Source organism: Geospiza fortis, unplaced genomic scaffold (genome assembly GCF_000277835.1).
Source record: "Geospiza fortis unplaced genomic scaffold, GeoFor_1.0 scaffold488, whole genome shotgun sequence".
Taxonomy (NCBI): Eukaryota; Metazoa; Chordata; class Aves; order Passeriformes; family Thraupidae; genus Geospiza; species Geospiza fortis.
This window is the reverse complement of record NW_005054365.1, coordinates 2,281,979-2,306,667: the sequence shown is the minus strand read 5'-3', so window position 1 is coordinate 2,306,667 and position 24,689 is coordinate 2,281,979. Positions and strand designations below refer to the sequence as shown.

The 24,689-nt window shown below is 43.0% G+C and overlaps 1 protein-coding gene across 3 annotated transcripts; it reads left to right on the top strand.

Moving 5' to 3' along the window:
- Positions 1-796: 796 nt before the first annotated feature.
- Positions 797-19,701, top strand: PIAS2 (protein inhibitor of activated STAT 2). 3 transcript variants are annotated; one of them, XR_004082079.1, is made up of 14 exons: positions 797-1,268; positions 3,526-3,610; positions 4,226-4,276; positions 4,371-4,461; positions 7,740-7,874; positions 9,819-9,924; positions 10,478-10,551; positions 11,371-11,531; positions 12,130-12,263; positions 12,713-12,884; positions 15,096-15,235; positions 15,726-15,784; positions 17,061-17,098; positions 17,729-17,824. XR_004082079.1 is itself a non-coding variant. In XM_031059643.1 (13 exons), exons 1-13 carry the CDS (start codon positions 797-799, stop codon positions 17,909-17,911), a joined length of 1,845 nt encoding a protein of 614 aa, XP_030915503.1. In that variant the 3' UTR covers positions 17,912-19,701. The 3 variants fall into 3 exon arrangements, 2 of the variants coding, with proteins under 2 accessions (XP_030915503.1, XP_005424240.1); XM_031059643.1 differs by lacking the exon at positions 15,726-15,784 and having other exon boundaries at positions 17,726-19,701; XM_005424183.2 differs by lacking the exon at positions 15,726-15,784 and having other exon boundaries at positions 17,729-17,911.
- The last annotated feature ends 4,988 nt before the right edge of the window (positions 19,702-24,689 follow it).

Sequence of the window (24,689 nt, the reverse complement as noted above, 5' to 3'; positions counted from 1 at the left end):
TTGTACAGTTGGCTTTTTTTTTTTTCATTTCTATTTTCACAAACAGTAGGATTCTGAGGATTGAACTGTGAAGTTAAAAAAATTAGTCTTCCAAAACTAACCCTGGTCACCAAGTAAATAGTATTATTTGTTTTGAAGATACCTTTGCGAAGCTTGATGCCAGAATGTGATCTGAAGAGGAGAGGGACTTCTTTGTGACATTTGAAGAATCAATTATGTTGTTTGTGTGTCATTCTGTATGCCACAGTATGCAATACATAATGTAGCTTTTAAGAACTGTCCTTCTTGCTGTGCATATCTTTCAGCAATGAAATCTGATATGCCTATATCTCTTTATGCTTGCTTTAACAGTGTCCGAAATAAAGGGAGTTTCACAATAAACGGTTCAGAAATTAAGAAATAAAATAATGAAGTGCTTAAAATGTGTTTGAAGGCAGGTGATAATACTGATTCACTTGATTTTTTTTTTTTTGTTTGGTATTTTGCTCCACAAAGTGAGACCGATTCTTTGTGGCACAGCTTGTGCTTGTGCTATGAATTTAAGATTTTGTTGTTACTATTGTTTGAGTGTGGAAACAAATCTTTCATGGGCGAGCTCAACCTGCATCCTGGACGCTTTGTTTCTTCATTTTAAACTAACTGTGCTTTTGTGTTCTGTGAAGGTGTGGGCAGTACCCATAACCAAATAACAAGTTGTCAGATTAAGTGATGAAAGATGCCGCACGATACTCCTTGAAAAGGCTTCCTTGGGGTGCTGTGGGCTCACCTGTGCTTTTCTTTCTTTCCCTTTTAGAATATGGTATCAAGTTTTCGTGTTTCTGAACTGCAAGTGCTGCTGGGATTTGCTGGACGTAATAAAAGTGGTCGCAAACATGACCTCCTGATGAGGGCACTGCACTTACTGAAGAGCGGCTGCAGCCCAGCAGTTCAGATCAAAATCCGAGAACTCTATAGGCGCCGGTACCCAAGGACGACTGAGGGACTGTCGGATTTGTCGGCTATAAAACCCGCGGCGTTCAACTTGGACAGCAGCTCCTGTCCAGTGGAGCCTGACTTGGCTGGCGCGGGCATTCACCCACTCCCTTCCACTTCAGTCACGCCTCAGTCTCCATCCTCGCCTGTCAGTTCCGTGCTCCTCCAAGACACTAAGCCCCACTTTGAGATGCAGCAGCCATCCCCTCCGATTCCACCTGTTCATCCTGATGTTCAGCTGAAAAGCTTGCCTTTCTACGATGTGCTCGATGTGCTCATTAAACCCACGAGTCTAGGTAAGTGTTTAATACCTCTGCAGCTTGCTTAATTCATTAAATAAGCTTTGCTTCTGGCAATACTGAGCCCAGATTTCAGTGGGTTTTTGCAACTGGGACAAATGGAAACTCCTTTTCTTTTATATCTTTACATTTTCCTTTTCTTTACCGTTTTTCCCAAAAGTGCAAAACCACACTTCAGAAAATAGTTTTCTGTTATAAAAGTAATATGATTAAAAACTTCTTTCTTTTGAATATTAAAGAGAAGGGCAGGGTTATTCAGTTGGAAGGTAGCTACTATGATCATCCAACTGTCTGACCAAAAGTTAGAGAATAATAGTTAAGGGCATTTCCAAATTCCTCTAAAACACTGACAGCTGATAGCATTGGCTGCTTTTCTTTGGGCCTTGTTTTGGTGTTTGGCCACCCTCTTGGTAACAAAATGTTTCCTAATACCTAGTCTGCACCTCCACATTTTGGGTGAAGGATTTGGACCTGAAGTTTCTGCTTAGTGCAAATGAGGAGCAATTTTGTCAGGAGTAATAGAAAAAGGATATCAGGGTCAGTAATTTACAACTTGCAACAGGATAAGGAGTTCATTGTTTTGCTGCTTTACCCTTATCTCACAGTAATTCTGCAGGCTCTGAGATCTGGCATTGAAATGGACACTTTGTGCTGCAATGTTCAGTGCTGTGCTCGGAGTAATGAAGTTTGTCAGCCTGAAAGCTGTTGCAGTACTGTATGTTATAATATGGAGTGGACATTGTCTTCCAAATAACCTGAAATCAGCTTTATCTTCCCCAAGTGCCTCAGTCTTGAACATTTTGAATTATTTGGGGCTACATCTTCTGTCTTGAAATTCAGTCTGGCTTAGTTTACATGTCAAAAAATGTTCCCGAACTATTTAGTAACATGTTTATAAAATAAGTAGCATCCTCTTAAACAATTTCATTTCTTAACTGATTACAAAGTCTTTTAGGCTGTGACATGTAACTCGGTGAGGGATGAACTGATCATCTGCCATCCTCCAGTACCTAAAGCAGAAAACTTTATCAGTTTTTATCAGTAATTACAGTGTAATTTTTTTGTATTACTTTATCAGTAATTACAGTGCCTATTGTCACTTCTCTTTGTGCATAGTGACACTCATTTTTCTTGTGCACTTGAGAGTTAAGTATTTAAACATCAGCTAAGTCAGAGAACTAGGAGTATAGTCCGCCTCACTGCTTCATGCTTGAAAAGGGATGAGTGTGGTATTCCTTTGCACTAATATGAGAGCACAAGTGTAGGGTTTAGTTTTAACCCACACCAAATTAAATAACAAAATACTTCTGCTGTCTTTTTTATGTGTGCTCAAGTATTTTTAAATATCCAATGTGCTCTGTGGTGTGTGTGTGCATACATGCACACTGTATCTGTTTGGAATTGCTCGAGGAACTTGGTGTGTGTTTGTTCCACCTGGGTTCCTTTTAATGTTTGACTTCTTTTTGTGTGACTTTTTTGTGGGTATAGAAACAATCTCCCCTGAATGTCACAGTGCGCAAGACAGTCCAACTCTTCCAAATTTGATTGGTTTAGTTGTGCTGTTTTTTCATTTGTCCTCCCTGCTGCTTATTGTAAATTGGACATGCCTTATCTGCCTTTATTTCAGGTCAAAATTTTTAACTTCTCTTCAATTTTAAAGGAAGTAGGAAAGTGACAGGTACCTACTGTGGACTTTAAATATGAAAATACTGCCAATTCCCATCACTGACAGACAAGTTGTATTCATAGATACAATGTGAACATTGTATTTCTTTATTATTTTGTCAGATGCCACTAAAGGGTAACTCCAGACATGAAGTCTAGCTGGCTTCTCTGGCTTGAGGGGTTGTGGTCCCTCACTTCCTCCCCCAAGATTTTCCAGCTGTCCATTAATAACTTCTGGTGCACATGTTCTTCCTGTGGTACCTTACAGTAGTTGTTGGCATCTCTGTGGTATTCCTTTTGTCAGGTATCCAGTGAAATATTTTGTTGTGTATTTGTTTGAACCTTCCTCCTTTGGGAGAAAGGATTGTAACACAGTTTGTCAAGCTGCTTCAGTACTGAAGTGTAATGTGATATTAAACCATCTGAATGTAGTTTAATGAAAGATTTGTTCCATTGCTTTTTTTGTTAACAGTTACACGCAGTTCAACCACCATTTGAGTGACTTAATGCCTTGTTCCAGATCCTGTTTTAATCAACGGCTTTAATCACCATGGTTCAACATCTTTTGTGTCTTTTTTTCTTCTTCTAGTACAGAGCAGTATTCAGAGGTTCCAGGAGAAGTTTTTTATCTTTGCTTTAACTCCACAGCAGGTCAGAGAAATCTGTATTTCCAGGTAAGAAGTAAGAGTGTGGTATAGTGTAGGTAAATCTCTACAAAATTTCGTGAGAAAGTGTGAAGTTTTGGTTCACCATATGCATCACTTACTCTACAGATGCAGAGTGATAATCCTCACTGAAGTTACTCTTGAGTTTATATCTGTTCTGTTTCCTTCAGGAACAACTGTGCACAGAATTTGTGTGCATTTTGTGAAAATTGTACCCTGTTAAAGAATTAACAATTACTCAGTTCCGAATAATTGTCACTGTTTAGAGAGGTGGGAAGCTTCCCTACATTTCTGCTGGCTGTAGGAATGGAAGCCTGCTTTTCTGTTTTTTCCCAGGGTTGATGTTGTAAACTATGAAAATTCATAGGTGCTTTTTCATCCCTGGCAGCATCCTACTTGATTGTTGCTATGAACTTTTGATGGAGGATGCTGACCCTGAAGTTCTGTGTAACTTGGGAGTAGTTAAACAGAAATGTCAGTTGTAAGGTGGCTCATAGCTCAATAAAATAAAAACAAGAGCAAAGTTTAATGATGCTGGGGCAGTTGTGTCAGTTGTTTCTCTGTATGGCTGCAATATGAGTCCTGCTAAGCGGATACTTCTCTTTTTCCTTCTCTTTGTCACAGGGACTTTTTGCCTGGGGGCAGGAGAGATTACACAGTCCAAGTTCAGCTAAGGTACGTTTTGTGCAGTGCTCTCTGAAAACTTTATTGGCTGATGGATGTTTGTGGGGACACTTGAAAATGATGCTTTCTCTTCCTATGAATACAGGCTATGCCTAGCAGAGACAAGCTGCCCTCAAGAGGATAATTATCCTAATAGTTTGTGCATTAAAGTAAATGGGAAGCTGTTCCCGTTGCCAGTAAGTATGTATGCATGTATTTGTGGCTTCTTGGTAACTTGTGGAGTGTGTGTGTGTTTTTCTGTAGTGTTAGCTTGCCAGAACAGTCAAGCTGTTTGTTATCACTCAGATTTCTCTAATGTTAGGCATGGAGTTTGTATATTTGCTGTGTGAGATAGCCATTACTGCTGTTAATCATATTACAGCCACTGCACGGACTAAATGTGGTTAAGCCCCCTACAGCAAACCTCGTCTTTTGCTGTTAATGTAACTAAATAATTCAAAAACAATCTGGTGTCTGCATGAAGAATCTTCCTCACAGGTGCTCAGACTCAGTTTATTTGAGGGTAGTAGCCCTTGCTGTGTGGGCTGCCTGTATTTGTGAGAGGCTTGAGTTCCTTCTTGTTCCGAGGCAATGGAATCAGCCTCTTGCGTGCCACTTGTGCCCTGCTCTGCGTCTGTCTGCTTAGAGCACAGTTTATTGCGGGGATGAAGAACAGACACATTTTAGGGTTCCTAGTACATTGCTGATACTGTATCAGAACACTGTCGGCAATCACGCTTCAGGAGTGTCTGATGTTGCAGAAATTAGTGCATTGTCACCAGAGGGTCATCTGGAGGCTTGGGTATATGGACAGAAAGAGAAAAGCTCTCTCATTCTCAAAACATCTCTGGAATGGGTTTCTCTCTTTCTTCTTTCAGTAGAACAGAGAGAAACTCTTGCACAACCCATTCAGAAATACTTCTTGAGGCTATAAAGTGTGGTAAAAGTCATGGAACAGAGGGTTTTTTCAGTAGGTTTTTTCAGTGGGCTTGGAAAGATACCATGTGGAGAGAGAAGGTGTGAAACCTCTTTTGCAGATTGTTTTTAACCACCTTGGTGTGTTAGATGTATTGTCTTGTACCCTCCCTCCTCCCATATGCAACTGTGACTGTTTTTTTTAAATTTTGCCTCTACTCAGCTTAAATGAGACTCCTTACATTCTCTTCCTCCTACTTCAGTCTTCAGGTTATAAAAGGTTTCCTTCTCATATTTTCTGGTCAGTGTTTTTTGCAAATGCTGGTTACATTCTGTGTGATAACTTTGAGGGTTACAACAAAAAACAATTCAGTCTGACGTTATCTTTTGGGCATCAGTGTCAGCTGATTCTCAGTCTTGTTAATATAGGTTACACCCTGCTGTGCCCTCCATTTTGTGTGTAAGGTGTCACAGTTGTAGCAGAAACTACTACTAATCTTGGATTATTACTTAGCTTGAGACTTAAATCCGCTAGGTTCTTTCTGCACATGATAAGATGATTTTTTAATCTGTTCAGCTGAACCTTAGATGGGAAAATGAATAAATCATATTGCCGTGGCAACTTCTCCTCCTCATTCACTATGAGCTGAATGACAAATAGAGTCTCAGTCTGAGTGCTTCTGCAGACTTTTTTTGTTCATTTGGTCTCTGTCTGCATCATTGCTCACTTCCTTTCTGTTGCAGGAAGTGTGAGGTAACTTCTTTGCCTCAAAGACCACTGTTTTCCATTGCAGCAGTGTTAGTTAAGCTCTGATGCCAGCTCTTTTTGCCCACTTGCACAGTGCATAAGTGAACTTCTGTCTTTGCCTGGTAGGGCAGTTCACATCTCTGCAGAAAAAACTTTTCTTTAAATTATTCTTGGTCTGTAAGTTATTCTTGGTCATCTCCTTGCTTGCAGTCCTTACCAGAAGCTTCACAGCAATGCTGCCTGTGTGCCAGTACTGCATGGGATTGTGTTTATGTGAACATCATGTTTCCTTGTATCCTGCATCTGTGTCACTGGGAAAAGCCAGATAAACGGGCAGTTATGCTTTCTCCTGATGAGTTTCCTTGCTGTAGCAGATGATACTTGCCTTGAGTAGTGTGGTTCTTTGAAGAACCATGGAAGACTTCAAGACCCCAATAACATTGCCACTGGAGTTAGCAGCCTGCTTAAACAGTGCCAGGCCGTGGAGAAAGCTCCTAAAAGGACAGGAAGAGAAGGTTCCAAATTGTTGTAGGAGTATGAGAGTGAATCTGTTCTCAAGAATAAGCTCTGTGGAAGAAAACTCTAAAAGCTTTACTGAAACAAAGCATGTGCACTGCAGAGTCTGTCTCTTGAAAAAAAAAAAAGTGAAATGTAAGAGAACTTGCATTCACTCTCTTCTGAAATCATTCTGTGTTTTAAATGTGAAATTGTCACCAGTTCCCATATGACTTTTGCCTCTGTGTTCTGGAATAAAGCCCTCATGGCATACTGGGCTAGTGAGTAGAAGAGGCTGTTTTTTAATTATTAATTATTGTTTTTATTTCTAAATTTAGCATTTTTCAAAGTAACTCCTTCACCAAACACTAGGTTGTGAATGTGTGTGTATTTCTCTGATTAAAGATTTTTTTTTTTTTCCTCAGCATATCCTTTCTGGTTGAGTTTTTTTTAAAACAACACTGTCTGGAAATTCTTCAGTACTGCCTGTGCAAGAGGCTGAGCTGCACTTGCTGGCATCCTTCATGTGCAGGATGAGTTTGAGATGAGTGGCTGCAGGCTGGCTGTGAGCTCAGAGCAGGGGTTCTCAGGGTGGCTCTGTCAGACTGGCTTGTTGTCACCATGACAGATGCAGGGTGAGAGGAATAAGCTGCAGGCTTATTGTGTGACGAGGGAACTGGATGATCTTTAAGGTCACTTCCGTCCCAAAAGCCCTCTGATTCCATGATCTCTTAAATACAGCTGGTACTCCATGTGCAGCCCTTCTTCAGGGGCCTTGGCAGAGGACAGGTGACACCTGTTGCTAATGGGGCCAGTAGCTAAGGAGGCACAGTAGTCAGTGAGGTGATGTGGAGCTCTTGGAACAAGGTGTAATTGTTTCTTAATCAGTGAAGTGTTTTCAGTGTGTGAAACACTGAGTTTAGTCTTCATTACTTGCTCTGTTTGTCACTAAGGCTGTGACCTTGTGATGTTTCACTCTGTTCCAGTAGGGCATGGGGAGAAAGAGGACAGAACATCCACATGACCTTTTACTTTTCCAGTGAACTTACCTGGACCCTAACTGTGTTCTCTTTCACCTGTCCAGTGCTTCTGTAGAACCCTTTTAAAACAACAAATGCCTTACAACTGTGTTTGTCTCCGGTGATCTACTGTGAGAGTCTGATATTTCTCAGAATAAATGCTGGCTTTGCTCTCCTAGACAGCCTCTAAGTTTGCCTGCTTCTCATAGATGTGTTTAAAACTAACAAATATGTGTCAGCAGTTTCAGAGTGCACTGAGGAGACTGGGCAACACATCCATTGTCCTTTTTTTCTACAGGGATATGCTCCACCACCAAAAAATGGAATTGAACAGAAGCGACCTGGGCGTCCCTTGAATATCACTTCTCTGGTTAGGCTGTCATCAGCAGTGCCAAACCAGATTTCCATCTCTTGGGCTTCTGAAATTGGAAAGGTAACCTACATGGTCTGTAGGATGTGGGAAGTCATCTAAATAGCCTGTTTGAGTGTTCCTGCTCCCCGGCTGCCTGATGTGGCTGGCAAGTGTTTTTTGTTAGATGGCTGAGCTTATTATCAGTGCCAGGAAACAAAGTTTGCTCTAGAACTGTAGTAGTTTTCAGTAACACATGATTTACATACAGATGGAAAGACTTTCTTACATGGTTCACATTCAAAAGTCTCCTTTTAGAGTTTGCCTGAAATGCATGTCAAAAATAACAAACTGTTTTTGTGGTGTGGATAGTAAATCCCCCTGTAGATTTATTAAGGAAAGAGAAGGAGAGTGCAAGGAATTTTTGACTCCATCCTAGGTTTAAATAACTGTTTCAGCACCCTTTCAGCTGTTGTCAAGTCAAGACAGTCCTTATCTGTGACTGTTTGTGTTAATTCTGGATGCAGTTATCAAAGTAGTTTTCTCTACGAGGTTTTATTCAAAATCAAATTCTCTGGACTAAAAATACCACATTTCAAAGAGACTCCAGTATAAGCTTTTATATTAAAATTTTAAAAAGAAATAGAATTGAAAGGTAATGTTGAAAAAATAAATGAAGGGCAGTGCTGACATCAAAGGATGATTTTCTAGAACAGGGATGGAGACAAAGAACTGAGCCATTGCTTCCCAGTCAAAGCACAGAATCTTAAAATGGCTCCAGTCCTGTGTGTGGTCTTGGCCTCTCATGCTGAAGCCTGCTAGCTTTCCTCCCTGTATTGCCAAAATATACTCTGATGGAAACAGATGACTCGGAATGCTTGGACATCCTCCCCTTGGCCTGAGAGGTGAAGCAAGTTCTGTGGTTTAGTGTTGGTGCCAGAATTTGCTGCTTTTCATCCTCAAAGTGAGACCCTGGGAAACAGTAAGGGGTGTCACAAAAGGGCTTGTTGGCATGGACTGGGCTGATACTGGAGGGCTGCTGAGCCAAGGGGGCATAAACCCCTCAGTGCTGGGCAGACTTGAGTCTCTAGAATCCTCTCTGTAAGGCAACAGTTGGCCATTCTTTAAGGAAAAAAACCAAAATTCTAGGTTTCTTAGTGGTTTCATGTGCAATTAGAATGCTTTATCTGCTGCTCCAGGTTAAGAGCTGGTTTTCCTATAGGTGGTAAAGGAGGATCAGGGCTGTAGGAGTTGTTTGAAGTTCCTGTGCAGTACCCAGGCAGTGCAGGAGCCATAGGAAGATGGCTGACAGGCAGTGGAAATAAGAGGTCACGGGTTGTTCTTGTTACATGGATGAAACCATTATTATCCTGCAGCACTGGGGCTTGCAGACTTTTCATTAGTGACCTAGAAGTGGGAGTGAACAGTGAACAAAAGAAGCTGACAAGTGGTGTGAGTTAGGGAAGAGTAGAAAATGCTGGGGAACGGGGCCAGGCTCAGTGGAACAGACATGGTGTAACAAGGCTGGGCTTAGGAGTACAGAAGAAGCTAAAGAAAAGGTACAAAGAAACTAGGGCAGCTCTGTACCATCAGAAGCTGTTGTTTATACCATAAAGACCATTTATCTTTTTTCACGTGATTCTTTGAGCTCCCCACTGACACTGGGAGAAAGGGGAAGATAAAGGAGACAAAATGTGAGAAATTCTTAAAAGATTACATGTATGAAATGTGTCACATATGATCTTTCCAGGAGGAGAACTCAGATAGTCTCTTGGATGTGAAAATACCTTTTAGTTCAGTCATAACTGGAGTAGGATAATTAGACCTGATTGGCCAGAGAATTCTGGCAGAATGTTGGACCTCCACAGAGTTGAAGTTGTCTGTCAATGCTCTTAATAATTACTGATTAAGCAAAAAGTCACATTTTCGTTTTTACTATATGCTACAACTAGTGTAAATAGTCATCTATTGTCATAGTGGGAGTATTATATGAAATCAACATTTAATCTTTAATTCTTCTTTTTGTAGAATTACTCCATGTCTGTGTATCTGGTTCGCCAGCTCACCTCAGCTATGCTTTTGCAGAGGTTAAAATTGAAAGGTATCAGAAATCCTGATCATTCCAGAGCACTAAGTAAGTAATCAATTTGCCTGTCTCTACTTTTGGAGGGTGGTTAGTGGCTCTTTAAAACTAGAATTGGTAATACAGAATAGATTTGCTGTATTTTGAGAATAAAGTCCATGCCCAGGGTTTCACAGCTTCCCTTGTCTGTTGGTGAGGCATCACACTCTTTTTCAGTAGGGGTTTTTCGGGAGCATACCCAGAGATCCCATCTGAAATATGGTTATGGGAATGCCACAGGCACTCCTTAGTGGAGTGCTGGGCTATGAGGTGCAGCTAGGTGTCCCGAGTTCTCTTCACTTGTACCTCACTCATAATGGTTTATTTATCTCTTGACATGTTGGCTTGAGTTTGCTCTGTGGTTTTACTGCATCTGCAGTCAAACAACATCAGGTGTTGATGCAGTTTGCCAGTTGCTTATAAGTAGTGAAACTGTTGTTGTTTATGACTAGTTTCCTAGATTAATATTTTTAGATAGCTGAAAAAAAAGTGCATGTACTGCTAAATCAAGGTTAGCATTTGAAATTATGACCTCTATGTATAACTTCTTTATTTATTTTAATAGTTAAAGAAAAACTAACTGCAGATCCTGATAGTGAGATTGCCACAACCAGTCTGCGGGTCTCTCTGATGTGTCCTGTAAGTATGGCTGGAAATTTCCAGATAACGTTCATATTTTCATCTGTAGTGCAGAATTGGGCTGCTTTTCAAAGGCCTTGCTTTAGAAACCTCACTTGTTTTATATTTTATTAGCAAGCTAAGATAAAATAGTGGGGAGAAGCAGCAGTAACCCAGCTGTGGTTTAGGACTGGATGCCTCAGCTGTGATGCACTGAGTCAAGCTGCTGCTTGTGTACAGTGAGGCCTGTAGAGGGATTAATCTCCTATATTGACGTGCTGAGGCTAATCAGGCAGGCTGACAGAATAATTAAAGGATGGAATGATAATTAAAACCTCTTATCTCCTCATCTTGGTGGCTTTGCCTATACTGCAGATGCAGAAGCAAGCAAAAAAAACAGGCGATCACCTTATAACAAGGTAATGCTGCCTTGGAGGCTCTCTTCCCAGGAAGAAAATTGGTCATTCTGAATGTAACAAGTACCTGGAGCTGAGGAAAACGCCTGAAATACTGGGTTAAAAGAAAATTATAGAAGAATCAACTTCAGTTGATTGTTTAATAAAAAATGAAGTCTTTCAAATAATGTTGTTTCAGGTCCATTAGAAGTGTTTCTGACTGTTCTCAGTGTGATGAGGCCTTGGAGCAGGGCTTAATTTTTCCTTTAGGAGCACTGTGTGGGTGCTGTGATGGGGTGGATTTACTTACAGCACCCTTAGCCCCAGGCACTTCTGTAGTGGGCAGCAAGAGTTGTTTCACCAAGTGCCTCTGGATTCATTGTTAACCATTCAGGCCTGTTTCTCTGTCTTCTATTCTGACACCCTTTAAATGCATCTCTTGCAGCTGGGAAAAATGAGACTGACAATCCCATGCCGGGCTGTGACCTGCACGCACCTGCAATGTTTCGATGCTGCTCTTTATCTTCAAATGAATGAAAAGAAGCCTACCTGGATCTGCCCTGTCTGTGACAAAAAGGCAGCTTACGAGAGCCTAATACTAGATGGGTAAGAGACTGGCTTTGCAGATTACACAATTACTTAAAATGTTTCATTATGTAGTGAGTAGCTACTTTTGTGACTTGAAGTTTAGCCATTTCATACTGTTTTTGGTCAAAATACTTTAAATTGGAGGAGCCATTAGATTCCATTAGTTTCTCTTCCCATAATGACCTATGTAAGTTTATCTCCTAAGTGCACCATCAAACTCTCGAGTCTCAGTGTATTTCTTCTGGAGAAATGTAAATGCAACATAAAAGGACAGGTCTTCCTTTTACAATGTCTCTATCCCTGAAAGGTGTTAACTTCAAAATGTAACTTCCAACTTGTAACAATTGCCTAAGTTGGTTCAAAAGGTGATGTATTCTGCTTCAGAATGGAAATCTGTGCATTGCAGTAGTGTTGGAGTGAATTGTGGATGGGTTGGGATAATCTTATTTTCTGATATCTGCAAAGGCTGTAATTACAGGCTTTCAGGTAAGAGGAACTACGAGGAAAGGAGACATAGTGGGTAGAAGGTGATCATAATTATCTTTTTATCTGTGTCTCCTTTCACTTAGAATAAAAAATGTCACTTAGAATCAAAAGTGAAACTTTATTTTTTCAGCCTCTTTATGGAAATCCTTAATGAATGTTCTGATGTGGATGAGATCAAATTCCAGGAAGATGGCTCCTGGTGCCCCATGAGGCCAAAGAAGGAAGCTGTGAAAGTGTCAAGTCAACAATGCACCAAAATAGAAAGTATGTACATCTGGGTACTGGTTACAAACCAGCACAAAATGTTGGGGAATTAGTTGTAGCTGGGATAATGCATGTGGATGTTGGTGTTTGTTTTGTAGAGGGCTTACTACTACTAATCTTATCATAATTTAAGCTAGAAAAGAAAGGGCTGTATCTCTAAGAGCGCATTTTTGGTCTTTGTCTTTGCTCTTTATAGTAGCAGTTAAGAAAATAAAAGGTTGCTTTTGTTTTACTTCCTTAAAATGATAATTAAAGCACAAAAGTTTGTTTTTTAATAGTCTCAATGTGACACAGAGGAGTCATAAAGCAGGTACTGGGGCAAAATATTAATTGTAATGGCAAGGAAGGTGATCTAGTATACAGGATCTGGGTTCCTGGTTCTCTTGCAAATAGAAACTGCTGACATCACCATCTTTTGGAGAACAATGGTGTTTCATTTTCTTCTTCAGGTTCCAGTGTTGTTAGCAAACCATGTTCCGTGACAGTGGCCAGTGAGGTAAACAAGAAGAAGGTTGATGTTATCGACTTGACAGTAGAAAGCTCTTCTGATGAAGAAGAAGATCCTCCAACCAAAAGGAAGTGCATATTTATGTCTGAAATACACGGGAGCCCAACCAAAGGGTTTGTCAATTTTAAAGTTAGTTGTTATTCTGTAATGTCTCAGCTGAACTGATCTGTAGAGAAATGTACTTGGAATCCAGCTCTGCACTTGCAGAGGAGAATGTCTAGGCCTCTCCTGTAGAAGGTTGTATTGATGCAGTAACTTTGTACAGGCAAAACACAATTAAATAGATTTTCACTTCACAAAAGAACTTTTTTTTGCGCTGACTGTTGCTGTGTTTGCAGGGACATTTCTCCATAGAAAAGGAATCTGACTAAGCTAGTGGGCAGTGTTCTCCTGAGAAAGTAGATTATGCCAAGTGGAGGAACTTCATGCATTCTTGCTGAGTTAGTGTCATCTTAAAGGCTTTTCTCTTGCTGTCTGCTGTATCCTCTATCTAATCTGCTCTGGTGCCCAGGGAATGAGACTGTGTTGTGTGTTCCATCCATTCTGTCAGTCTTGGAAGGGAGCCACTTTGCTGTTTTGAATCAAGATGAGCTTTTCCTCCATCTCTCTGTTAAATTCTGGAATGTCTTGGATGCTGTTGTTGGCTGTGGTCATCAGTCAATCCTGCACCTTGATTAGCATAACCAATGACTTCCCAACTCCTCCATCTTTGTAGTCAGGCCTGACTTCGGCACCAGGCTCGACCAGTTTCTCTGCTGCTGTGCCCTTCTGTCTGTCCAGACCTTCTGTCTGTCCTGGTCTGTGCACCTCAGCTCGGGTGTTGCTTGTGGCTCCCATGTTTCTGCTCTTGGCCCGTGGGGCACCCCAGACCTGCAGGGAGTGAGGGCCACTGCTCAGGCTCACCAGCACTCACTGCTCCAAGCTCAGCTTTCAGTAATGGCTCATCAGTTAGTGTTGCTGCCTGCATGAGGTGCGTGTCTGTGTCTCTCTGTGTAGTGGCTTATGACCTGTACTAAAATAATAATAATAAACCCAATCCCCTTCTGTTTTGAAGGTTCCCCTTCTGTTTCAGAAGTAATGAGCAGGTGTGGTGAGTCTCTAGTCCACAGGAATGTCTGTGTGGTCCTTGGTGAGCAAGTAGTTGGTCATCTTCAACCACTTTCAGCAGTGATGCTGCAATGCTGTTGCTTTTTTGTGAGGATTGTGGAGGAGTCCTTCTGCAAGAGACTCTTCCTCACTTTTACAAGAAAGTGTAGCTACAAATACATGTCTTAATGAAGTTTCAGAAGGCACCAAGACTTCCTTCCGTGCTCCTATGTTTGAGATGGCTGCGTGCAACTGTAATTGTAGGAGGACTGACTTCTTTTCTCTCTATGACCCATGTATTTTCCTTCCTTTTTGGGAATGGATATGGCATATTTTTATTCTTCAAATCCAGATCAAAGTGAGGCTCTTGGGATATAGCTTATCTCCTTTAAACAGTGTTGTCTGAAGGCTAGTTTTGGGAAAACTGAGGTGTCTTCTTAGAGGAAGCAACAATACAGGCTGAAGTGTGAGAGGTACCTGAGAAGGGAGGGTCTGAAATCCAAGGTTCTGACATCAGAAGTAGGTTAACAGGCAGGAGTGTGGGAAGGAAGATGAATGGATAACACTAAAGGCTGGAGGGAGCGATGCAGAGCATCTGGGAGCAGAATTCTGTGTGTTTCCACCTGACTTGGAGTTCACGAACTGTTCTGTGCACGTGGCTGGTGCCTGGGCACCTGTGGCAGTGTTTGTAACAATGCTGCCAAGAGATCAGGCAGCATGAGGGGAAGCAGAAGGGTTGTAACACACTCCTTGAGAGCTGAACTGGAGGCTGTGAGTAAGGACAGACTTACATTTAACTCCCACCTGTGCAATCTGTGTCATCCTGTGGGGCAGGATAATGGTCAGTTGTGCCCTTAGTGTAACAGGTGGGCACTGAGCAGTGGTTCTGTGGAGAAATCGAATGGAACACTCTCCTCCTGGCTCTGGTCACCTTTACATCCCTCTGTGGGTGCTCACAGACACCCCTTTGACTGTTGCCAATGACTCCAGCACTGCACTTTGTTTTAATGCCAACTTGCTCTTATGTCACAGCTGCTGTTGAGAGCCGAGATACGGTCATGTTATTATGAAGACTGTTATGAAAAAGGAAATTAGAGTGGAGTACTGTGTAGTGAGTAGCCACGCTGTAGTTGTGTTGTCGCACGGTGACTTGTGAATGAGAGTGCACAGCAGTGCATGGTTTCCCTTGTGCGACTAACAGCCAGGTTGTTTGTAATTTCCCATGCTGTTTGAAACAGGGTTCTCATGTATCAGCCATCTACTGCCAGAGTGCCCAGCGTGACGACGGTCGATGCTGCTGCTATTCCTCCTTCATTAACAGACTACCCAGTACCATTCCATCACCCACCAATATCCAGTATTTCATCAGACTTGCCAGGTAGGTGCTGAGTGTTTTTCATGTATGTTCTGACAACGGTATTAATTTATGGGGTGGGTATAAATTGGAAGAATTTATTAACTCTTTGTTTTTGTTTTTAATGGAACAAGTCTATATGCAGTATGGCACTGATGGGATGTCTGGACAAGCCTCGTACAGGCTGTCTGCCCATTTTCAGATTGCATTTTGCAGCAGTGATGTGACAAGCACTGCTTTTGGGGTACAAACTGGCACTTGAGCACGGCAGCCAGAAACTGCTCTTGCTGTGCTGAGCCAGACTTTGTGTAACATCTGGTAGTTACATGTTGTAGATGCAAGGGAGAGTAGTTGCTTGTTTTAGTTACTAGAGGTGTGAGGGTGCTAACTCATCCCAGCCCTCAGTGTAGTTACTCTGCTAGTTGATTGTAGTGGTGCTCTGTCTAGACTGTATGAAAAAGGTTAAGGTGAGCTACAATCTGTGAGCTGACCTCTATTGACTTTCTTTACCTAGACATACCTTAAATGCCTATGATGTATTCTTCAACACTGCTGCTAAATATCAGACAAAAGGTGGGGATACTGATTGTTTTCTATCCTGGCTCCTTGAAAAGAACACTGTGTATAGGGACTCTGGGGTTCTCTTGGCCGGCTGTAACAAACCCAGAGCCCAGGAAGTGGTGACATGTGGTGACAGGTGTCACTTTGGCCTCCTGTACTTCCCTTTCCCTGCTCCATTGCCTGTCTCCATTCCTCCCCTGCAACATCTCTGGGTTTTTTCCTCTTCTTTCAGCACCAGTTTGGCAATGAGATGGATATCATTCCCCTTGTTTCTCTGTCCATTTTGGCTCCCTTACTGCTCCCTCCCTCCACTTCTCCCTTGTTAAGAAATCAGTTGTCTTCCCAAATTGGATAGGAGAATAAGCTGAGAGAACAGAAGTCTAGAACTGTTGTTCATCTCTTACCAACTGAAGTTCTAGAACTTGCACAGACAAAAGAAGCTGTCAGTTCTGAAAATGCAGCTGACTTTTAAAATCTCCTTCAAAATTTTTCTCTAATGGAGAAGAGGAGGAGAGATGTCGGACCAGAAGAGATTTGGAGGTGAGGGGAGAGGGAGGGAGTATATCATTTCTTTCTGTTGACATAGCAAACACAAGGAAAATATTTAGGAAAAAAAAAAAAAAAAAACAAACCAAAAAATGTGGTAATTTCTCATTGGTTTTATAATTCTAAACATATTGCCCTAAATGCTTACACGCAAATGGTGTTTAAGATGGACACTAGTTGTCACTGGTCTTAGAGGATATACATTGAACTACTTGTAGTTTCCTCTTCTTCATTCCTTTTATTTGTCTAGACACAAAACGGGGATGATATTAGAAATGTTTCCTTATTGGCTGCCCGTGGGTGGAGGAAGAGACCTGCTGCTTGTTTTTGGACTTGTGCATGTTGTGACTTTACTTCATTCCAGCATCTTTAATGTGATGACACTCTTCATGTCCCAGTTTGGCCAAGTCAGGTACAATATGCAGTGAAACTTGCATTAATGAACCAACAGCTCCAAATGGCAACCTCCATCTAAGCAACCACATTGAACCACCCTGCAGTATTCAGTGAATAATACATCATTATGTCATCCTCATTATTAAAAAGAGCCACTTGTACTAGATAATTCGTTTTGCTGCTGCCTGAAGTAGTCGTTGAGAGTGGTGTCACAGTGGTATATTCCATTTAGAAACTCTGTATGAATTACAAAATCTGTTCTACAACCACAAAAAAAAATCCTTAAATTTGTTGTGTGTGAATAAAGGAGATACTTGTCTACTTATCATCCTTCTCTTCTTCCTAGGTCTGGATTTTCTTTCGCTAATCCCAGTTGATTCACAGGTATGTTTCTTATCTGTTGTGGGGTTAATTTCTAAGCCTGATTTTTGTGACATGTGCTACAATAATTGTCAGGGTGCCATCATCCAAACTGTGTTTGCCGTTCACTTGCTTAGACCTAACCAAAGTCTAGGAAAACCTAGCAAGAGCTAGTAGTGAATGTGTATTAAACAGGATTCAGCTTTTCCATGATGAATCCAGGCCTGGAAGCTCATTCTTTACTGATAGCGTGCCTTTTTAAAGTAAATACATGCTCAGCACTAACTTGAATGTACCCAGAGTGTTTTTGAGGCCCTGGCATAGGCTGCACAGAGCAGCTATGGCTGCCCCATCCCTGGAATTATCCAAGCTGGATGGAGCTTGGAGCAACCTGGGCTAGTGGAAGGTGTCCCTACCCATGGCAGGGGATGGAATGAGATGAATTTTAGGGTTCTTCCAGCCCAAACCATTCTGGAATACAAAAAGGGGGAGGAGGTGAGGGAGGAGGCTGGTGGCTGCCATCCCTGCTTGGTCACTGCTCTGCAGAACTCCGGTTCTCGCTGTGGTCCCGTTGCGTGGGGAAGATGTATCTTCTGAGCATACATTTCCCTCGCGCAGTTAGTCTCTTCACTCTTCATTGTTTGTTTCAAGCAGTACTGTCCTCCTATGTTTTTGGATATTCTCACCCAACCCTTAACAAGCAGCACGCCTGGCAGCATCATCACCTCCACCAGCCACCACGAGAGCAGCACGCATGTTAGCTCCTCGGGCCGGGCCGAGGCCGGCGTCATCACCAGCGGCGGCGGCAGCGCGCCCGACATCATCTCCCTGGACTGACCCTCGGGGCAGCACGGACCCCGCAGGCATTGCACACAGCTGCTGCTGCTCCTCTTCCCCCCCCACCCGGAATTCCAGCACCTCGGAGCTCACGCTGATATTTATTGAAAGGATTTCCCTCCTGGGAGAGTGGGGTGAATTTTGCTGATGCTCGGAAGAGAAGTGATAGGATGGTTTTTGGTTGGGCTTTTTGTTTTTCTTTCTCCTGCTTGTTGAATAGATGGTTGAATAGAAAAGGCCCTTTTGAGAATACATGTTCAAGCTCTTAGTTTGTTCTGGGGATACTGACTTTCTGTTGTGTGGATTCCATAAGTGCTTTTTAATTTTGTTGTAAAATACAGCAATAATGTAAAAACAAATGAGTTTTTTTTTAATAAAGAAAAGCACTTACTTGCTCTAGAACAGCAGTTAGGAAAAAGGTGCAGAAGTGTAGGAATTAGTGAATTTGTAATATTTTCACTGGGGCCTGTAATAAACTTCATTAAGAGAATGAAGCTTTGAATAGCCATGACGGTGTTTTATGTCTTGTTCCCCACCTCCCCCTTACCTGGGGACATACAGGAAGCCTCTATAAATGGAGTTGTTGGGGGTTTTTTTTCCTAGTGTCATGTTCCAAATGCAACAAGAGCCTAAGCTGTGACCTCTTCCTCTTTATGTTCTTTCAGCTAGGAAGGGGACAGACTATCTATGCAAACCCTGCATCACACAGTCTCTGTGCTGCCATGTTATAATTGGGACACCTTGCCACCACCAAAAACTCCCGGTATACCGTGGAATGTGCAGCTGCTTTCTGCGGCAACTGTAAGCAGATGAAATAGCAAAGACTTCCTCCAGTGCAGGAGTGTTTTCTAGGATTTCCTGATTATGGTTTCTCTCTCCTCAGCAGCTGCTATATTCCATGTGGACTGTAAGGGAGACTTGGCTTTTTAGGAAATAGAAGCCATAGCTGCACAGTTTCCCCACCTAATTTTGAATTGTGTGTTTAGGGCTTAATGATGCTTTGCCCCACATTTCCTGGCCTCCTGATTGTTGCTTTTCTACTTCAAAGGGAACAACTTCCCCCTGTTTTACTCCTCTGATGACCGTGCTGCTTTGTTAGTGTGTATGTGGTGTCTGCCCACACACACCTGGGGATAACCTCAGCAGTACTGTATGTGGAAGAGGTAACAGACTAGGAAAACCAAGTCATTTCCATGGAGCTGGAATAATGGTATTGTCTATGTATGCTGAAATAACAGCTTTCTCAAGTGTTGCGTTTCTGTTCAGTAACTGTATTTGAGATTATTCCTTCCCTAATGACCAGATCTTACTTTTTTGCTAATTTTTTGTTCCATTTTTCTTACCTCTTTAGTAGGATGTCTGGTGCTTTTTGCCTTCCAGTACTGTTACAGTATTTGAACCAAGTACATGGATGAGGTATATTGAAATAGGATGTTTTGTAATTTTTGTCTGCCCTGTACCCCTACCTTTAATGCTGCATTACTGTTCCTTATTGCCTTTTTTGTATGATGTTTCACGCAATCTAGAGTTCACATGTTGGTTTTAATAGTGCCCCAATCTTTCTTTTCTTTTTTCTTATCAGTTTTATATTTTGTACCTGTTAAGGATCAGTTTTTAGCATGATTTATTTCCAATAAAACCATGCTTGTTACAAAGTTTTTCTTGATGGCCTGCAGCAGATCAGTGCTTTCTGCATCACCATTGCACGTCGACTTGACCTGTAAGTAGAGTGTGGAAAGAGGTTCCAAAAGTAATTCTAATAAAAGTTTGAAACTGGTCTCTGCTGAAAATGCTGTTTGTGCTCTTAATGTCAAACTTGAGTGTGGCTGAACTGGCTGAGGGGATAAGAACATCTTGCGTGTACATCAGGAAAGTGAAGTAAGGACAAGTGTCCTTAGGATGTGCTCTAAACCACTCAGGGTGTAATAAAGTACAGCTGCAGATTTGCAAATTACTGTGCCCCATGTAGCAGGCAGTAGTTGGAGCTGAGGCAGGGTTGTGTTCTTCAAACCTTCCAGAGCCATGACAGCAGCAGTGCAAGCTGAAGACATTTCAGCCTGGATTGTCACAGGCCGTGGTGTGTGTGCTTTTCCTGCAGTGCCAGTAAGTGCAAGGCCTGTGTAACCCCTGAATCCTTTAACTCTGCTGAGGATGAGGGTGTACCGAGGTGTCAGAACAGTGCAGTGTCCCCTTCCATCCTCCTGCTTCCACAAGAGAGCAAGGAATTTGTTGGGATGGGTGGGGAGGGGGTCAGGGCTGCAGCTGAGGTGGGGCCTGCACCGCGCCCGTGCTGCTCAGCCAAACTGGCCAGTGTAGCTAGGTGTGGCTTTGGTTTATTTCCCTTTCAGCAGATCCTAAAACACATCAGAATGTCTATCCAAAAACTTCCAACAAGAAAAAGCTTGGAGAAAAGGTTAGATAGGGTCTTGCCTGTTTCTTTCCCCTGTGGGAGTTGATGGTTGCTGCTTGGAGTGGAGCCAGCTGCAGAAGTGCAGTAAAGCTGGTGAGGTTAGCACACAAATTCCCCCCCACTGCATGCAGTGAAAGCCTTGCTCCTCACCCTGGCCTCCTTCCCCTCACCCATTCATTTGCTATGATTTTCTCTGCAGTTTCTGGAAGTGAGCTAGCTGCTAAAATTCTAGTGACAGGAAGACTCTGCCTTCTTAAAGGCTCAGCCTGAACTGGCTTCTGATTTTCATATTCACCATCACACAAAGCTGCCAGCTATGGAGGCAGGACTTTGCTGCCCAACACCACCACACCTGCTCCAGGAGATTGTGCACCCATCCAGCAGCAGGAACAGGCATTTTCTGAATTGGAAAATAGTGGGGCACAGCCCCAGGGCAGGGCCTGTGCCAGGCTGAGGGAGCTGGGAAGGGGCTGAGCCTGGAGCAAAGGAGGCTCAGGGGGGACCTTGTGGCTCTGCACAGCTCCTGACAGGAGGGGACAGCCGGGGGGGTCGGGCTGTGCTCCCAGGGAACAGGGACAGGAGGAGAGGGAATGGCCTCAGGCCGGGCCAGGGGAGGCTCAGGTTGGATATCTAAAAATTCTTCACAGAGGGAGATTGGGTGTGGGAATGGGCTGCCCAGGGAGGAGGTGTTGTCAGCATCCCTAGGGGTGTTCAAGGAAAGACTGGACGTGACACTCAGTGCCATGGTCTGCGTGACAAGGGGTCACAGGTTGGGCTCGATGACCTCAGAGGGCTTTTCCAATCAAATTATTTCTGTGATTCTGAACTGCCAGCCTTTTGATATCCATCCCCCAGAGCACACAGGATTCCTGTTAGGAAATCAAAGAACACATATTTTGTCTGAGAGGACAAAACCTGACCATTCGGCAAGAATTCCTGCCAGAGCAACAGTGACATGAGGTGCCTGCTAGGTTAAAAATAATTGTGGTCTAGGTAAACTCTAAAGAACACCATTAGTCCTGGGTGGCTTTTTTTTAAAGTGGGTTTTTGAGCCAGGCAGGAATGGTCACGGACAACATACAGGCAACAACAACCACGTAAGTCACATTTGGATGTAATTTTTGGTTTTTTTTTAATTAGGTGGTCCTGTCATCACCGCACTTTGTTAACACTGTGTATTCAATGTAACAATCGAAAAAATTTCCATTTCCTTTCTGGTTTTAAGAGGAAACTGTCAGGACAAAACTATGCAGTTTTGGGCAAAACTGGGCATCACACACCATGAAACAGATGTGATTACAACTTACCTAGGAAGTTATCCAGAGGTGGAACACACTCCTTGAAGTCTTTGCCTTTACCTGTTTCAGTCACAACTTGCCAGGGATCTCCAGGCAGAATCTGCCAATGATCAAAGATGCACTGGAAAAACCTGGCTGCCAGTGTTGGATCTCAAATTGGCAGTAAAATCTAGTGAGAAGGAAAAAAAAGTAAATTAAAAAGGGATGAGCCAGCTACAGGAAAAAATAGGACTGGTTTATGGTGAGTTTTTGCATAGACAAAACCCTAGAACACCCTGATGGTAGCTAGGAAACAGCTACTTTCCAATTAATTCTTTAAAGCAGGTAAAAGTGAGGCCAACTCCCACTTGAAGAAAGTTCTCAAGTGACCAAGTTAATTGGCAATAAAAAAGTCAAAAACTCAATTCAGGTAGACAGAATGGGATATGGAGAAAAAGGTGTTTCACTTGTCACAGGAACTGACCTGGTCAGCTTGAGCTCCTTGGGCTCTTACAAGCACCCAGAAGTGTTAATTCAGTATTCAGAAGCAGCCAAGGTGAGAAATGGAGTGCTTGCACCTGTTAGGAAAGGAACAGGACACAAAACAATTTGTTCAGTGACAGCCTGTCCTTTATCATGAACATGTGCGGTGTGGCTCTATTATTATCAAAGCAATTACAGCAGAGAAGGTTCCAGAAGGGGAACATGAACAAAGCCCTCAGCACATTCAGCCAGGCTCGGGCCCTCCAGCATGGGAAAGGCAGCAGGTACAGAGGGGTAAAAATTAAACCTGGGAAAAAAACCTCCTAAATACTCAAAGCCAGCCATGCAAGTATGTAGATTATTATTTCAAGAAATTAGATTGCCAGTTTGGACTTTGTAAGTTGGCCATCTCTCATTTCACCACTGATTACTTAAGCAGGCACCACACTGATGCTTTGAAAGGAGCCACCTCTGAAATAAAACCTGGCATTTCTTGCAGTTTTTCCATCTGAGGAGGTCCAAATGTGCCCCGTGAAAGCTCCCCATGCCACAGGACACTCCTGAAGGGCATTTTTAAAAAGGGAGGAGTGAAATGGGACTCACAAACAAAGCACAGTACCACAGGAAGGGCTCTGTACCACACTGAAAATTGTTTCAGTGGCAGCATAAGAAAGATCACATTATTTTCAAAGGTAAGGAGGGTGTCCTGTCATGGAAGCTCCTTTGGCTGGCACAGTGTCCTCCTTTTAAAGCTTCAAATTTCTACTAAATTTTCTACTCTGCTGCTGCTGGTGACCAATTCTCCCTTCCAGGCTTGCTGCAAAGGAAAATCTTCGCTTAAAATGATGGAAACCCAACCTGAAAAGAAAAAGTCTGAGTGTGCAGGTGCTGCCACATCTTTCTGGCACCCTCTGCTGGCACCAAAGCCTGGAGGAGCTGGCTGCCAGGAAAAAAGGAGTGAATTATGTGAACTGGAGATGCTCTGAACTGAGGATGTACAGGACAACAGGCTGACAAGCAGTCTGATAAATACTGTACCAAAATAACCATCAGCTTGGCTTAGGAATATCTCTACAGCTGCAAAACTCCACTGCTTTGCCAGGATAGGTCTCACGAGTCATAGAGGTGGAAAAAATTCTCCATTTTGCTCTTTTGTCCTTGCACTCACATCCTTCACCCTGATGGCCAAGACATTTTTAAGCAGCTGGGCTGGTATATTTCCTGCCCACCACCCAACACTGTGGTCTGGAATTAATTTTAAAGCAGGTTTTAAATCTTCTGATTGCTTTTAAGATAGTTAGGACAAATTGTTAGGTGAAAAGCTGGGCTTAGTGATAAAAAAATAATTTCAGGATGGAATGTATTTTCCAGGCTTTTTGTGGAAATTTTTTTTTTACTAAGAAAATCCAGTTATTCAAAGGCCAGAAGTTAATGTTTAAACAGTTCAAAAAGAGTTTATTTTAAAAACCCCATTCTTTCTGTTTTTTTAGACTACCTATTGCTTGTTATCCTAAAGGTTTAGTGACAGAAAGGAGAGAAGTTACCTCCAAATAGTAACTTCCCCAGAGGAAAGGTAATTTATAAAGAAAAAATTTACCTACCCACCTACATTTTGCTATTTCCATTAAACCTTTTCATAACTTTAGAATAAAAAGCCTGCAGAATCACAGAATGAGGATGATTTGGGTGGGAAAGGACCTTCAAGTCCATCCAGTGCCACCCCAACTGACATGTGCAGGGACACCTCTCACTGTCCCAGGCTGCTCCAAGCCCCATCCAGCCTGGCCTTGGGCACTGCCAGGGATCGAGGGGCAGCCACAGCTGCTCTGGGAATTCCATCCCCACCCTCCCAGGGAACAATTCCTTCCTAAAGTCTATTAATACACTCCTGGAGCCCCTGGAGGCCCTGGCAGGGGCTCTGAGGTGTCCCTGGAGCCTTCTCTTGTGCAGCTGAACAGCCCCAGCTGTGCCAGGCTGGCTCCAGAGCAGAGGGGCTCCAGCCCTGGCAGCATCTCCGTGGCCTCCTCTGGACTTATTCCAACAGGTCCAGGTCCTATTTTGGGCGCCATAGAGGTGAACACAGGACTCCAGGTGGGAATGCTGAGTCCAGGCCCTCTCCAAGTTTCTGCATCACTGACCTGAAGACATTGTTCAGTGTTCAACATCAGAACAGAACTATTGTGGTTTCCTGGAAGTGAATGTGAAAACACATTTAGATGTCTGTCTGTTGCATCTCTCGTTTTGTCATAGCTAGGTTTTCATCTGGGTTTGATGATCTCAAGGGTCTCTTCCTCCTCAGATGATTCAATGATTTGGCAATTGCAAGCCCAGGTACAGGCTGGACAGAGAATGGATCAAGAGCAGCCCTGGGAGAAGGAGCTGGGGGTGCTGTGGGTGAGAGCTGGGCCTGCCCCAGCCTGAACCCCCTGCCCTGGGCTGAGCCCCAGCGTGGGCAGCAGGGCAGGGGGATCCTGCCCCTGTGCCCCTGGGCTCAGGTGAGAGCCCACCTGCAGAGCTGCCCCAGCCCTGGCTCCAACAGCACAAGGAGCTGGAGCTGCTGCAGCCAGTGCAGAGGAGGCCACGGAGATGACGCCAGGGCTGGAGCCAC